Source organism: Capsicum annuum, chromosome 2 (assembly GCF_002878395.1).
Source record: "Capsicum annuum cultivar UCD-10X-F1 chromosome 2, UCD10Xv1.1, whole genome shotgun sequence".
Classification (NCBI taxonomy): domain Eukaryota; kingdom Viridiplantae; phylum Streptophyta; class Magnoliopsida; order Solanales; family Solanaceae; genus Capsicum; species Capsicum annuum.
In genome coordinates, this window is record NC_061112.1 from 113,295,404 (window position 1) to 113,312,613 (window position 17,210).

The 17,210-nt window shown below is 38.3% G+C and overlaps 1 protein-coding gene across 1 annotated transcript; it reads right to left on the reverse strand.

Moving 5' to 3' along the window:
• Positions 1-5,453: 5,453 nt before the first annotated feature.
• On the reverse strand, positions 5,454-9,400 carry LOC107859001 (coatomer subunit epsilon-1). The gene is made up of 7 exons (XM_016703845.2): positions 9,156-9,400; positions 8,991-9,080; positions 7,657-7,808; positions 6,651-6,786; positions 6,381-6,536; positions 6,031-6,110; positions 5,454-5,772 (listed from the first exon to the last, which is right to left on the reverse strand). The coding sequence occupies exons 1-7, from the start codon at positions 9,321-9,323 to the stop codon at positions 5,679-5,681; spliced, it is 876 nt and encodes a 291-aa protein (XP_016559331.1). The 5' UTR covers positions 9,324-9,400; the 3' UTR covers positions 5,454-5,678.
• Positions 9,401-17,210: the final 7,810 nt, after the last annotated feature.

Genomic DNA, 17,210 nt, shown 5'->3' on the forward strand with positions numbered 1-17,210 from the left:
CCATTTTTTATTTTCATTTTTTAAAAAGTTTTATAATTTTTTTAATATATTTTTTATTTTTTAAATACTTTTTAAATAATTTATTTCATTTTAAAAAATTATATTTTTTTAAAATAATCAGTTTTTTATTTTTATTTTTCAAATAATTTTATAATTATTTTTTCATAATTTATATCCTCAATGCCATTTTTGTTTTCATTTTTTAAAAAGTTTTATAAATTTTTTTAATAATTAATTTTGTTAAATATTTTTTTTATAATTTATTTCATTTTTAAAAAAAGTTTATAATTTTTTTTTAAATAATCAGTTTTTTATTTTTATTTTTCAAATAATTTTATAATTATTTTTTAATAATTTCCTCAATGCCATTTGTATATAGTTTTTTTAAAAAAGTTATATTTAATTTTTAATAATTATTGGACCCACAATGCCACGTGTCATCTTTTAATTAGCTCATTTTGCTACGTCATCGCATATGTGTAACATACACTTTGAACTTTTTGCTGATAGGGGAAAGAAGGTTCAATTGGAACAAAATATGAGGGGTTTAGAGACTTGACAGAAACGTGTTTTAGTTTAGATGTCTAAGTAAATTTTGACAAATATCGATTACTTTATGAGTTTGGTTTAAAGATAGGCGGCTACTCTGCATAATTTTTGACTAATAAAGAACCAATGGCATAGTGACATTTGATTGATGTGGCCTCTCCATCTAATTATTGCTAGTACTATGTAAATTAAAGGCGTGTAAGGAGGAGGAAAATGAAACACCACTTAAGGTTGAACAAGAAATTGCACCTACTACTACTGCAAAAATTGAGGCAATATTATTAATTTATTTATTACTATAATAAATATTTGCAATATGAGAGTGACACATCAACATTTGATAATAACTACACCCATGATTTTGAATTTTACTTCATGTTTCCATTTCTCTTCTCCTCCCTTTTTCTAAAAAGACACTATATTTGGCTACCTAACCTAATCAAAACCTTTATTAGGAAGTTGGTACCAACTAGCCACGTGTCTTGTAGCATTGCCAACTTTCGAGGCTATTTTTTAAATGTTGAAAGTACTTTAGTTGGAGTAGGAAGTTGAAATTATTTTTTACATTCATGTCTAATTTGTGGTCAAAACTATATAATATAGGTAAACATTTTTCTTGATTCTATTTTAAGTAAGGATGATTTACTTCTTTTATTAAATTTAATATTCTTCATTAAATAAAGGAAGATTTTATTTTTTTTTTTAAAATAAAATAAAATGCCTCTATTTTGAGATGGTCTTTAATTTTGCCCCTTAAATAAGGAAGAAAGTGGTCGAAAAATATCTCTGACATTGAAACAACAACAACAACAACAAACCCAGTGTATTTTCATATAGTGGGGTCTGGGGAGGGTAAGATGTACGCAGTCCATACCACTACCTCCGTAGAGGTAGCAAGGTTGTTTCCGATAGACCCTCGGCTCAAGACAGAGAATAATAAACAAATTCATAATAAAAGCATGAAACAACATGGCACAACAGAGATAAGACACGCACACATTAATACCCTACACTAAAGTACCAAAGGCACCCCCCACATGCACTAGCCTTCTATCCTAATTCGCGTTCTCCATACCTTCCTATCTAGGGTCATGTTCTCGGTAAGCTGTAACTGCTCCATGTCACGTTTAATCACCACTCTCTACTACTTCTTTGACCTACCCCTACCCCGTCTGAAGCCATCCAAAGCTAGCCTCTCACACCTACGAATTGGGGCATCCGTGCCCCTCCTCATCACATTCCCAAACCATCTCAGTCGAACTTCTTGCATTTTGTCCTCCACCGAAGCCACTCCAACCTTCTCACGAACAGTCTCATTCCTAACCTATCACCCCTAGTAAGCCCACACATCCAACGCAACATCCGCATTTCCGCCACCTTCACTTTTTGAACATGATAGTTCTTGATTAGCCAACACTCCGCTCCGTACAACATGACCGGTCAGACTGCCACTCTGTAGAACTTGCCTTTCAGTTTGGGAGGCACTTTCTTATCACATAACACTCCCAAGGCTAGCCTCCACTTCATCCAACCTGCCCCAATACGATGGGAGATATTCTCATCAATCTCACAATTTTTCTGAATTATCGATCCGAGATACTTAAAACTATTCTTCCTACAAACAACCTGGGACCTCAACCTCACTACCCCGTCGTCCTCCTGCCTCAAGTCATTAAACTTGCATTCCATATACTTAGTCTTGCTCCTAGTCAACCTGGGTTTATCTCCAAACCTTCAATTTATCATTCACACCTTCCCGCGTCTCATAAATCAAAACAACATCATCTGCAAAAAGCATACACCAATGCATCTCACCTTGAATACGCCGTGTCAACACATCCATCACCACCGCAAATAAAAACAGGTTAAGAGTCGATCCCTGATGCAACCCCGTTAAAATCGAGAAATGCTTTAAATCTTCTCCTGCCGTCCTCACCTGAGTCTTTGCTCCCTCATACATGTCCTTAATCGATTTGATGTACGCTATCGGGACCCCACTCACCTCCAAACATCTCCAAAGTACCTCCCTAGGGACTTTATCGTATGCCTTCTCCAAGTCGATAAACACCATGTGCAAGTCCTTCTTTCTTTTCCTATACTGCTCCACCAGTCTCCGCACCAGATGAATTTCCTCCATCGTCAAGCGTCCGGGCATAAATCCAAACTGATTCTTCAAAATAGACATTATCCTCCTCAACCTTCGCTCGATCACTCTCTCCAAAATCTTCATCATGTGACTCAACAACTTAATACCCCTATAGTTGGTGCAACTCTGAATGTCACCCTTGTTCTTATATAAAGAAATCATGGTACTCCATCTCCAAGCCTCAGGTATTTTCACAGTCTTAAAGATGCCGTTAAACAACTCCGCCAACCACCTTACACCAGCCCTGCCTGTAAACTTTCAAAAATTCACAGAAATCTCATCCGGCCTCGTCGCCTTACCCCTCTTCATCCTTCGAACAGCCTCGCTGACCTTCTCCATCTTAAAACGCCTACAATAGCTGAAATCATGACACCCCTCTGAGTGCTCCAGTTCACCTAACACAATGTCCCTATCCCCCTCCTCATTTAAGAGGCAATGAAAATACGACTGCCATCTTCTCTTAATATGCACGTCCTTCACCAGCATACTACCATCATCCCCCTTAATCCACTTCACTTGATCAAGGTCCCGCCCTTTCCTCTCCCCCTAGTCTTGCAAGCCTAAATAATTTTTTTCCCCGTCTCTCTCTTCTAACCCCTCATACAAGCTCTTAAACGTTGCCGTCTTGATAGCCGTAACTGCTAACTTGACCTCTCTTCTAGCTAACTTGTACTCCTCCCTATTTACTCGCTTATCCTTTTCATCCTTACTCTCTACCAACTTAGCATACGCCCCTTTCTTAGTCTCCACTTTCTTCTTAACTTCTTCATTCCATCACCAGTCCCTCCGACGCTGACCAGCCCGGCCCCTCGAGACACCCAATACCTCTCTAGCCATCTCTTTGATGCACCTAGCTGCCTTATCCCACATACCATCCACATCCCCCTACACTCCCATACCTCCTATTTCGCCACCTTCTTCCCTATCTCCAGCGCATTCACCGACGTCAAGCCACCCCACTTAATCCTAGGTTGGCCCTCCCCACCCTTCTCTTCCTATCCTCTTTTTAAACCCAGGTCCATCACCAGAAGCTTGTGCTGGGTCGAAAGATTCTCACTCGAAATGACCTTACAATCCCGACACAACATCCTATCCCCTTTCTTAAGCAATAGAAAGTCAATCTGGGTCTTGGCTATTGCGCTTCGGAAGGTGATCCTCCTTCTTCGGAAAGCTCGAATTCACTACCATCATCCCAAAAGCCCTTATAAAATCCAACAGAGCCACTCCCTCATCATTCCTCTCCCTAAAACCGTACCCACCATGCACATCGCCATAGCCTCCTGGTAATACCCCTATGTGACCATTAAAATCCCCTGCTACCATAATTTTCTCAGAGCTAGGCACGTCTCTCACCACCTCATCCAAAGCCTCCCAAAACTGTTTCTTCTCCTCTCCGTCCAAGCCCACCTACTGCATATAAACACTACACACGTTCAGCGTACACCCCCAATGACGAACTTAATAGACATCAACCTATCGTTGATCCTCTTCACCTCCACTACCTACTCTCTAAGCTCTTCATCTACTAAGATGCCTACTCCATTCCTACATCTGTCGCTTCCCGAGTACCAAAGCTTGTACGCATTCACATCCCTAACCTTAGACCTTACCCACTTAGTCTCCTGAACACATACAATATTAATCCCCCTCTATCTAAGAATCTTCACAAGCTCTATGGACTTACCCTGAAGGCTCCTATGTTCCAAAACCCCACCTTCAACCTATCAACTCTCAAGTCGCATCCACCTCTACCACCCCTCGCTCCATACCCCAAACCTATCCTAACACCGGACTTAGCCCCCCGCCCCAAACCAGCTTTCCTCTCTACCCCCACCCCCAAACCCACCCTCCCCTCATCCCTCACCCCAACACCAGCCCCCAGCCCCAACCCCCCGGACTAGACCTTACCCTATCATCAACGCCCAAAGCCACTACTCATAAAGAAATACAAAGAACGATAGAAACACGAACAAAAACAAAACACAAACAAGAACTAACAACAGTAAATATATAGCACAGTGTCAGGTCCAAAAACAACAAAACAAAATAATAAGAGTGCAAGGCAAGTCACCAATCCAATACAGTAGGCAATCCCAACAAATTAAAGCAAGTCAAGATACGAAAAATAATATGCGAAAGTAAATAGCAAAGGTCAAAAGTCACCGGATTAGCTTATAGACCACTTCCTCCTCTTGCATGGTATGCTGGATCCCGGCAATTTGCTGCAGAAATTAGTCGTCGAAATATTGTCGCCGGACAGTCGCTGGAATGATGCCGGGAGCAAATCAGATCTGAACCAGCATATATCTTGGACTCGCCGAAAACGGTCACTTGTAACCGAATCTGCGCGCCGACTTTGTCGCCGGAGTCAAAGTCAAGTCGACGGGGACCTTAACTCGCCGACGAAAGCAGTGACGAGGAGATGGCAAAGTAGTAGAAACGGGAAAACCCAACGAGGGGAGAGAGAGGGAGGGATAGCGTGAACTTACCGAATGCCAGCCCTACTGATCCGACGCCAACGACGTCTGGGTCACGTCAAGACCCCCGTTAGCAGAGATATACGTTCTCGCAAGATTACGTTCAGTAGGACTAGTTATGCCTCAGAACATAAGTTCAAGGACATGTTATAACCCAAAACATAAGTTCAACGACACAAATTATGACCTAAGCATAAGTTCAATGACAAATGTTATGCCACTAAAACGCTCTTGGCTACAAAGACCAACATTTTCTAAAAAAATTTGCCTGCAAAATTAGCTTTGCTCAGCCGAAATCAGATCATAGGTAAAGGGTATTTAAACAGTATAGTTCTAATATTTAAGTTGCAGGTAAATTTTACATGGACATGCCAATCTGTAAATTGTCCGACAAATATAACCAAATGAACATGCAAGGAGCTGACACTACAAAAGATAGCTTCCGCATTTGATTCTTGTACTCTTTAGTAAGGAAAATAAAGAGACAGACAGGCAGCAACTTTTCTTCAAGCAACAGTTTGGACTGCTCTATCAAAACTTTCTTCAGCAGATGCCGCGCGCTTGACAAGTATGTGGTCTGGGTTTGACAATTTCAACTGGCTGCAAACACCAAGCCACACAACAAGCAGCCCATTAGTAATTCTTTCTAGCTACCATGACTTTGTCATGGTTGAACAGTATATTAATATAAAGATTTTATGAACCCAAGATACTTCCAAAGTTGTGAATTAGGAACCTGACTTAATCTGACAAATTGTAAAATGTAATTCTTCTATCCTTCTATAACCATTATGGTATCACAACTAGATTCATTCAATAAAAAGTTGAAACAAATGGTAAACATATGATTCATCATACTTGAGATAGCGTGCGGATGGTTTCCCAAGGTGAAGACTGCAGACAACTAGATTGGCCAGCGTTTCTGGATCCTTAGCGTCCTGCATAAATGAACAAGCTCGTAAGTGATACAGAAATGGGGGACACATTATTAAATATTTTCATAAAGACAATGGGCATATAATGAGAAGGCAGTGAAAACAAGTCTGAATGCCATGATAGTGCGTTGTGAGAACGATTTTGCTACATGAATATTAGCAAAATCATTCAGTATAATCAACAGAACTTGGACATATGAAGGTTAATTGATTCTTTTATAAGTAATAGCTCAACCGATATAAATATAGAAGATGTTATCATGTCAAAGCAACCTTGTTTAAGGCTTCAAGCAACAGAGTCTCAGCTTCGTCAAAGTTACCCATGTGCATGCAACAAACAGCCTTTCCATTCAGGATTAAGCTAGTCATCTGATACTTCTCAGAGAAGTCTTGGAAAATAAGATATGCTTCTTGTATTTTTGAACCACCCTGAAAACAGAATATATTTATGAGTATTCCCTGCTAATAATTTTTTGTTACGCAACCATATATAACTTGTTATGTACCACTGCCAAGTTTAACCATATATAACTTGTTATGTACCACTGCCAAGTTTAACCATGCCATTGCAAGTTGAGTTAGTGTATGATCTTCATCAACTTGCTGCATGATTCTCAATTGTTTCTCTGCATAATCCGACCTATGCATCTTAATGAGTATCTGGACATTCAAAGCATGCCTGCATAAACACATTTAGTCAGGGAAATGAAAAGTGTTGTTATAAATAGATTCTAACCTCAAAAGTAGATGGAAAATAAAAGGTATTCTAGACCTAAAATCCATTGAAGCAGAAACTCATAAAAATGTCAAGACTACAACGTTTCACTTGCATAACTTGAAAATATGACAAGGTACATCTAGAAACTAAACTAGCCAAGGTGAAGCAAGAAAGGAAAAACAAATTCAGTTTGAAGAGAAGCTTCTTAATTTAGCTTAAGGAATAAATTCGAATACAACCGTGATGAAATAAATATCCTTAGCTAGCACTCTCCATGATTTAATCACTGTCCTCCACAAATTTCAAAATGATGAAGTTCCACTCTCTTGTTTTGTGATATGTATGAAGTTCCATTCATTAGAATATCAAACAACAAAAAGCGAAAACACGGGGTACAAAAGTGCACAAACAGAAATAGATAATCAAACAAAAGATTTCGAAAGAGCCATTTCAGAATTGGAGGATTTGGGAGGGTTTGGAGTTGAACCACCAAAAGTTCTGTGATTCGATCAGCTGCCAGAAGATCTAGCATAAACTCATACTTGCACAAGTTTGCATTAAGATTATTAGCACTTTTAAGGTTCTAGTTAAACTTTCCCCATAAAAAAGGTTATGTTATTATATCCATTCTGTAATACTTTTTGGTATAAGACCATTTCCTCTACCACTTCTCACATAGACATGCCTTTTTGTCTCAGAATAGCCATTCACCCAGTTCCTAAAGCAGAAGTTTCAGTGAGTCCATCAAAAAGAAAATACCCTCAATGTATCTCTACACTATAATAGCACCTTCAAAGCAATTATACAACAGAAGAAAAGAGAGCAACTCACAATTCCATTGTTCCACCAGCATTTGTGTGTTTCAAAGCTTCATTGTAATCCTGCTCATGCATGAACACGATCCCAGCAATAAGCCTCAGTATAGGGTTGCTTCCTATGGCAGGATCTCCTAGTAATTCACGAAGACTGGCGATTGCTGTTTCCTAGAACATAACAAAGAAAGTTACAGCTAATTACCTCCTCTTGTCCATAAAAAATAGGGGAAAACACTTCCGCAAAGAGCACATAAGATGTTTATAATAAAGCATCTTCCAAAAACTTCATAGTTACAAACAAATGATTCATTTACTTTGATCAAGGGCTATATAATAGGGAGAACTCATCTCTACTCCTCTTCGTGTGTATCAATAAGTAGGACCCAATAATGTCACTCGAACTGAATTTCCTAAGCTGCTATTCCAGCAGCATATACTATATATGAATGGATGTACTTGAGTTGCACCGATCATGTCCACCAAATACATCACAGATCTTTCCAACGGATTTACAGAAAGATTTAATAGCAAGTGCTATAATACTATAAAACAACCTCGAACTACAATAACAACCTTAGAGTACAGATTACCAGATCTATTGCTCAAACTTTATGGTTATTTCTTTCAATATTTTAAATCACGTAGCTACTATTACGGATTAAAGTAGTTTAGTGCAAAAACCTGCTAGGAAACAGCAATAAACTTATCAGTTGATATACCCAATAAATGTGACCATATTGAGTCAAAAAAGATAACAATGAAAGCTACCCAAAAACTCATATTTAAAAACCCAATTTTGCTAGTTAGATCAAAGTAGAAGTGCTCGGAAGCCTCTAGTTTCTTTGCACAGTTAATGCTGAGAATGTAAGCTGCACCAAGTTAAATAACACATAGATCACAGATTCTAAACACCTAGTGTTTTAGTTTCCGTGAGATTTGAATGTGAGACCTCATGATTCTCATACCACTCAATGACACCCTTGTGCGCCAAACAAAAAAATTAGAATTATTACCCTCAATGTTTGGAGATAAAACTCGCTGAAAAAGGCAAAAAGAGAAGTGCAATAAACTGGGCCGATAAATTTTGGGTCTAGGAATTAAATTTGGAAGCGAAGAACTCCATTAACAATGCACAATCACTCTTGCATTAGCAAATGGAATAGTAGATATTGGGAGTTAACCCCCATCCCCCACCCCCCACCGCACCCAAAAGAAGAAACTCCTGTTAGTTGAGAGTCTACTTTCAATCAGATCTACCACATCAAATCCGGGAATAACAAGACGCGGTATCTAGCACATTCTCAACAGATCACTAAAGCAGAGAAAAAAAATTTAAATTAAATTGTGGACCTTATTATCAGGGTTGGAAAGGTAGAGAGCGAGCAATTTGACAGCCTGAAGAGGAGTAGCAGCAGATGCATCGATCTCACTGATCACAAGCTGCAATCGAAAGCAAAGAATGAATTTACAGAAGAATTCAATGAAAAGAGAAAATGATGAAAAGAATAGAGAAACCTGATGACTGCCAAGGGCAATATAAGAACGGTAAACAAGAGTGTCTCTTTCAACGGCGTCATCTTGAGAGAGATTGGGTACATCACTGTTGTTAATTGCAGCTTGGTAAGCACCTATGTAGAAGTTGTTCCTCAATCCGAACAACGGGTCGGGTCCTGATCCTGCCATCTTCTTCTTCTACTACTTTGCTCTTCTTTCGATTCAGATCTCACTAATAAAAATGCTTCTTCTTTAAGACTGAGTGAAAACAATTGGGTAAAATAGCGTAACATATAAGTTGGGCGGGTCTCTGCTTATTGGGCCTCTTAGATTTTTGGGCTTTTACCAAACAAAAAAAGACATTAGGCCTTTTTTTTTTTTTTTCTTTTTTTCAGCAGCAATTTTTGTAAAATAAACTTTTTCTGTTGTTTTTTTGGCTGCATTTTTCTATAGTAAAAATATGTTTTTCGTTTTTCTTAAAATAAATTTTCCATGTTAATCTCTTTTTCATGTATCAACATTGTATAAATGTTATGTATACATAAGGCCAAAGGCATCGATAGGCACTCAAACTTGTTGCCAAAATTCACTTAGACATCTCAACTATGGCCTGTACCTATTAGGCCCCTAAACCCCCAGAATTTTGATTCAATTGGGCATTTTTTGCCTACATGGCACTGCGCGCGCTGTGTAATCTCGAGAGGCGCGTCAAGAATAATTTTTTTATTAAGTTACGAATAGAAAAGTGCCAAATGGCACTGAGGGCCCCAATTTTTTTTTTTTTTTTTTTTTAAAACTAAATTTTTAAAAAAAAGCCTCCACCTATTTTTTATAAAAAAAAATTTCTTTTAAAAAAAACCTCCAACATGTTTTCCCCCCCCCCCCCCCCCCCCCGATACCCCTATTTCATCATCTTCACCATTCTTCTTCTTCATTCCTTTTTTTCTTTCTAAACTTAATTCTCCTATTATTTTTTCTACTTTTTCTCCTTTCTTGTTCTTACTTTTGAATTTGATTAAAATTTTTTTTGTTGTTAATCTTATTCTTTTCCGCCATTAGTGTGCCAAAAAAATAAAAGTTCGCCGGAAAAAATGAAAATTTGCTACATTTGAATTGTTGGATTTTCAACATATTATTCATAGCAAGAGTTAATGTATGTAAATTCATATAAATGACAACAACAAAAAAAATTTCAGTCCAAAAAAATAGAAGTTTGCAGTGAAGGGGGATGGGGTGATGACGACGACTATGTGTGTGTGTGTGTGAAGACGCCGGGGGAGGGGGGTGAAGAAGACGATGATTGGGTGGGTGGGGGATGCTTGAAGACGCGGGAGGAGGGTGAAGAAGACGACGACGGGGTGGGGGGTGTTTTTTTTTTTTTTTTTTAAATTAAGAAATTATTATTAAATAAATAATTAAATAAAAAATAGAAAATATTAGCAATTCCATGTATAATTTTATTTTGCCACGTGTTTTTTTTAATTGGTTAATTTTTCCACATCATCACTTGTGTGCAACACACACTTAAGCCTTTTGCTGATTGACAAAAAAATGCCCAATTAAATCAAAATTTGGGGGCTTTAGGGGCCTGATAGGTACAAGCTATAGTTGAGGTGTCTAAGTGAATTTTGACAATAAGTTTGAGTGGCTATTGATGCCTTTGGCCCAAACATTGCTACAAGACCAAGTGTGTATCAAGAGATTCAAGCCAACACAAGAGCAACAAGCTGAACAACAAGGTGCTAGTGAATCGAATTAGGCCACTCACGGCTTCACTAGACTTTAAATTTAGTTTTGAGCAAGAAAAGAGATGAACACAAGAATAACAATGCTAGTGAACCGAAAGTGCCCCACACGGCTTCACTAGACTTCAAAGACCAATAACAATACAATGTTAACAAAAGAGATGGATAGATAGTTTGACATACAATATTCAAGAATCTAAGAACCCTAACCATATGTAAGGACCCTAATATTAATGAATGTTAACACCAAACTCTTACGTTGTCAAAAGAGTGACTTTTCCTCCCTAATCACCAACGTATCAAGCCAACGATGCAACATAAGTGATATCCACACTTGGGCAGCCCTAGTTACGGATTGGTGGATTTTCCAAGTCCTACAACTAAGGGGTGTTACACTCCTCACACTTGAGAGAGAGTTTGTCTTTCATCAATAAACAACTAATGAGAAAAAGACCTAAAATGTTCTATTTATATTCTATTACAAGACAAGGCAAAATGACAACAATGCCCTTAAAGGGAGGGGTGGCCATGGAGTGCATTTGGACCCAATGAAGAGACCAAAATACCATTAATGAAGATGACCAAATCATGACCCATTAAGTATTGTCCAAAACCGTGAGTCTTTAAGTCTTCGATGCTCCAAGCAATCTTCCATACACGGCCTTGCTTGTACTCAAAACGGGCCTTCCTTGCATATTCTTATGCCCTCGGGGTGACCAAGTCTTGAGCCTTTAAATGATGACCTCCAATCATGTCTTCAAAAATTAAGGTGGTCATTTGATTTGTATCATCCTTCCCTTCTTGAAAAGGATTTGACCTCGAATCCAAACCTTGCAAGAACAAAGAGAAGACAAACAAGCACCACATCCTCATGACATGAGGGTTAGAGTTAGTACAATAAACAACATCAACATGCCAAGGACGTACACACTTGAGATATAACCACATGTCCTTTGTTATAATCACGAGGGACTTAGAAAAAAAATTACAAAGGAGTTGGAGAAAGGAATCACCATCAAGGGGTGATGTCCTAATTAAAAGTAAAGTCCACCTAACACATATAACAATATCACTTAAACAAGTGGATCGACCAAGAACTATCCATCCTTCACACCCTAAGAAGTTACTGGGATTAAATGGGAGACGTAGCCAAGGGCTTAGGTCTCGACCACTCTCACTTTCCCCTCGGGTGTCATCCTCAAAATTAAGCAAGCCCTCTTTATCACTATTAAAAGTATCATGAACTAAAAGAGGGTTGAGAAAGGTGTTCCATAAGTTAAATTCAAATAAAAAGTTCCCATGCATGCACTTACTACTAGTTTTAAAATTTTCACTAGGAATATGCCCAACATAAGAAACACATAAAGACGAAGTAGATGACATTTCTAAGCATATATCACCTTCTCTTTCACAAGAGTTATCCCCACATATGTACAAACCATCACGGGAAGCCAAAGGACCACAATCAAAATCATCTTCACAAAGATAATCACAACTCGGGTTTTTTAAATATTCAAGCAAATCAAGATCATCTACGCCCGGTTGATCATTTTGCTGACCCTCACTAGTTGTTGGCAATTCACATACTAACGTAGACTCACCTTGTTTTTTCACAAGGGTCAACTAGTGTGTGAATACTATCGTCACTTGGTAATGGAACCTTAGTCAAGTTGTAAGTGCTAGCACCACATGGACACAAATCATTCTCACGAGGAGAACTAATTTCGTCATCTAAAGGATCAACTAGTGCTTGTGTACCTACAACAAGAGTTTGGTCCTCATCTGACCTAACAATATCAAAAGTATCACAAAATGAAGACTCATGCACTCCTACACTAGGTAAAACCGCAACTATGTTCATATGAGTGTAGGGGATAACATTTTTACCTCGTAGCTCACATGAGCTACGATCTTCATCTTGACGTGTGTTCGGGTAGCCCACTTGCTCCCTTGGAACTCCCATATGATCCAACCTTTCATTTATCACTTCCCATTGATGGGTAATGGCTTCAAGTTTAGCCAAAATAGCACTTGAAGCCGTGGGTTCCATCATAATTGCACCTTAAAAAAAGAACAAGTCTATAAAATAAAACATAAGTTAGTTCGAAACAACCTCACCACACTCTCACACACTTGATCATTTCACACTTAGATTCACAAGTGTTGCAAGTCGGCTTGTAGTTCGTGAAGAGTCGAGGGGTGAGTCTACTCCTTGGTCGAAATGGATTCTTCGTTTTAAGACTCAAGGAAATAATGTCCGAACTTGAACCAAGAAATTCTACGATTCAAAAACTAGAAAAGCACAAAATAACGCTAACATAAACAAACGGGCACAAAAACTAACTAACAAGCTAGTAGGAGATTACTAGGTGTCAATTAGTGTTCAAACCAACAAACGAAACTAAGAAACAATAAAATGAAACTAAGAAATCTAAAAGTTGAACTCAAAATATTGTGTGAACAGTAATTTAGTGATGTGGTAGTCCACTATTGGCCTCGGTTTTATCAAAATTTTACTCTCCAATTTCAAGTCTTGACCAATCTACAATTTGAAAATAGTGGATTTGGTTAATGGAGGGAAATTTGGTCTTGGAGCTTTATTTTCAAGTTCAAAACAAGACTTGACCTTCTTGGTACGTTCTCCTTGAAACAAGGTCCTTAAATCAAGGAAAGTAGGTGAAAAGTAGTTGTCAAGTCTTTTGAGTGATGTGATCAAGTCTTTCACCAACAAGTACTACAACTTGGTCTTTCACCCTTTGTGGATCTAATGTTCACTTTTTGTTTTAACAAAAGATGAAAAGGGTGAAGAACCTTAAGAACACAACAAGTCCAAGAACAACAACAATTTCAGTTTCCAACTCCACTACAACAAGACCATCAAATCGGCCAAGGTTTAGGTAACAACAACATCCAACTCAGCCACACCTTGTTCACATCAACAACTTCAACAAGTTCAAGTTAAATCTTAGATTTGGATACTTTTTAGTGTTGATGAGAAAGAAACTGATACAAGTAAAAGAGACACCTTAATTTTTGAAGACATGATTGGAGGTCATCATTTAAAGGCTCAAGACTTGGTCACCCCGATGGCACAAGAATATGCAAGAAAGACCCATTTTGAGCACAAGCAAGGCCATGTGTGGAAGATTGCTTGGAGCATCGAAGACTTGAGGACTCATGATTTTGGACAACACTTAATGGGTCATCTTCATTAAAGGTATTTTGGTCACTTCATTGGGTCCAAATGTACTCCATGGCCACCCCACCCTTTAAGGGAATTGTTGCCATTTTGCCTTGTCTTGTAATAGAATATAAATAGAACATTTTAGGTCTTTTTGTCATTAGTTGTTTATTGATGGAAGACAAACTCGCTCACTAGTATGAGGAGTGTAACAACCCTTAGTTGTAGGGCTTGGAAAAGCCACCAATCCGTAACTAGGGTTGTCCAAGTGTGGATATCACTTGTGTTGCATCTTTGGCTTGATATGTTGGTGATTAGGGAGGTAAAGTCCCTCCTTTTGTCAACGTAAGAGTTTGGTGTTAACATTCATTAATCTTAGGGTCCTTACATGTGGTTAGGGTTCTTAGATTCTTGAATATTGTATGTCAAACTATCTATCCATCTCTTTTGTTAACATTGTATTGTTGTTAGTCTTTAAAGTTTAGTGAAGCCGTGTGGGACTCTTTCGATTCACTATCATTGTTGTTCTTGTGTTCATCTCTTTTTTTGCTCAAAACTAAATCTAAATTCTAGTGAAGCCGTGAGTGACCTATTTCGATTCACTAGCACCTTGTTGTTCAGCTTGTTGCTCTTGTGTTGACTTGAATCTCTTGATACACACTTAGTCTTGTATCATTTGGTATCAAATCCACCTTTGATTTTGTTCTAACAAGATCAATATTGAGCTTGAGAGTTGAAAAAAATATATATATAAAAAAAGAGTTGAAAAATTGAAAAAAAAAATCCAGAAAAGAAGTAATCTGCCCGTTCTTGTTGTTCTTGGTCGAGAAAGTTGTTGTTCTTGTTGTTTTCTTGGCCGAGACTTATGTCTTTGTGACTAGATCTTGTAGTATTTTGTTGTTTAGAGTGTTTCTAGTGTTGGTTTCTATCTTACCAATACTAAAAAGTGTCCAAATCTAAGCTTGAACTTAAACTTGTTGATATTGTTAATGCGAACAAAGTGTGGCTGATTTGATGTTGTTGTCATTCTACGCCTTGACCGTGTTGAAGGCCTTGTTGTTGTGGAGTTGGGCGTTGGAATTTTTTATTGTTCTTGGAGAATATTGTTGTTGTTCTTGGTGTTGTTATTGTGTTCTTGTTGTTCTTCACCCTTTTCATCTTTTGTTAAAACAAAAAGTGAACATTAGATCCACAAAAGGTGAAAGACCAAGTTGTAGTACTTGTTGGTGAAAGACTTGATCACATCACTCAAAAGACTTGACAACCACTTTTCACCTACTTTCCTTGATTTAAGGACCTTGTTTCAAAGAGAAAGTACCAAGAAGGTCAAGTCTTGTTTTGAACTTGAAAATGAAGTTCCAAGACCAAATTTCCCTCCATTAACCAAATCCACCATTTTCAAATTGTAGATTGGTCAAGACTTGAAATTGGAGAGTAAAATTTTGACAAAACCGAGGCCAATAGTGGACTGCCACATCACTAAATTATTGTTCACACAATATTTTGAGTTCAACTTTTAGATTCCTTAGTTTCATTTTATTGTTTCTTAGTTCATTTGTTGGTTTGAGCACTAATTGACGACCTAGTAATCTCCTACTAGCTTGTTAGTTAGTTTTTGTGCCCGTTTGTTCGTGTTAGCGTTATTTTGTGCTTTTCTTATTTTTGAATCGTAGAATTTCTTGGTTCAAGTTCGGACATTATTTCCTTGAGTCTTCAAACAAAGAATCCATTCCGACCAAGGAGTAGACTCACCCCTCGACTCTTCACGAACTACAAGATGACTTGCAACACTTGTAAATTCAAGTGTGAAATGATGAAGTGTGTGAGAGTGTGGTGAGGTTGTTTTGAACTAACTTGTGTTTTATTTTGTAGACTTTTTTTTTAGGTGCAATTATGATGGAACCTGCGGCTACAAGTGCTATTTTGGCTAAACTTAAAGCCATTACCCGTTAATGGGAAGTGATAAATGAAAGGTTGGATCATATGGGAGTTCCAAGGGAGCAAGTGGGCTACCCGGACATACGTCAAGATGTAGACCGTAGCTCATGTGAGCTACGAGGTAAAAATGTTATCCCCTATACTCATATGAACGTAGTTGCGGTTTTACCTAGTGTAGGAGTGCATGAGTCTTCATTTTGTGATACTCTTAATATTGTTAGGTCACATGAGGACCAAACTCTTATTGTAGGTACACAAGCACTAGTTGATCCTTTAGATGACGAAATTGATTCTCCTCGTGAGAATGATTTGTGTCCATCTGGTGCTAGCACTTACAACTTGACTAAGGTTCCATTACCAAGTGACGATAGTATTCACACACTAGCGTAGGCACGTAATTTTGTCCCTTTCGAAACTCAATCTCCCCATTTTTTACCTTATCCTACCGTGTACCCTCACCCATGTAATTACATCCCACAAAAATACAAAAAATAACTCTCAACAAAATCCCTAACAAACTTTTATTCTTTTTAACATCCTAACAAACCTTTCAATTAAAAGAAGACACATTACCCATACCCCTACCCCCAACACCCCATACCCACGTGACCCCCTCCCCCTCATATTTCTTATCCACAAAGTTAAAAAGGGATAAACATTAGAAAGAGGCCCCACTAGGAAACTTCCAGGAGGGGGACAAAAGGACCATTTTTCCATTTTGGCAAAGAACGATATACACACATATACAGATCAAAGAAGGGTTTTTTTCTTCTAGATTCACCATATTCATCCCTTCTATCTCATCTCTTCGAATACATGCATAAATCAGTGAATAGAAAGGGGCCAAATTTTCCATTTTTTAGGAGATTCCACTCTTCTACTTGCACACACACCGGTATACGCACAGGTTGGAGAAGGAGGCGTGAAAGGGAGAGATTAGAACTGAGAGAGATGGAGAGAGAAGATCGAGAGAGGAATGGCGAGTTAGATATTTTTATCCGGTAAGTGTCACCAGAGCTGCTAGCTCTGGGTCGGTTCTAGTTGACTTCGATCGGAAATAATGAGATCCGCCGGAATCAAACTCTTGGTTAGTCGAATCAGTCCTACAGTCGCAAAAATCCCTAATTTTCGTTCAATATTGGGGTGAGATTCAGCTAGAATCCGGTCTGTTCCTATTTGTTTCGTCGGTGGAGCTCACCGGAGTTCGGTCAA

What these genes read in the sequence shown, in the direction of transcription:
- LOC107859001 (XM_016703845.2), bottom strand. Translation starts at nt 9,323, where the DNA reads ATGGCAGGATCAGGACCCGACCCGTTGTTCGGATTGAGGAACAACTTC. An exon ending in TTGCCCTTGGCAGTCATCAG is followed by an intron (nt 9,081 to 9,155) that starts GTTTCTCTATTC and finishes TTTCGATTGCAG; the next exon opens with CTTGTGATCAGTGAGATCGA. An exon ending in TGCTTGAAGCCTTAAACAAG is followed by an intron (nt 6,111 to 6,380) that starts GTTGCTTTGACA and finishes TCATTTATGCAG; the next exon opens with GACGCTAAGGATCCAGAAAC.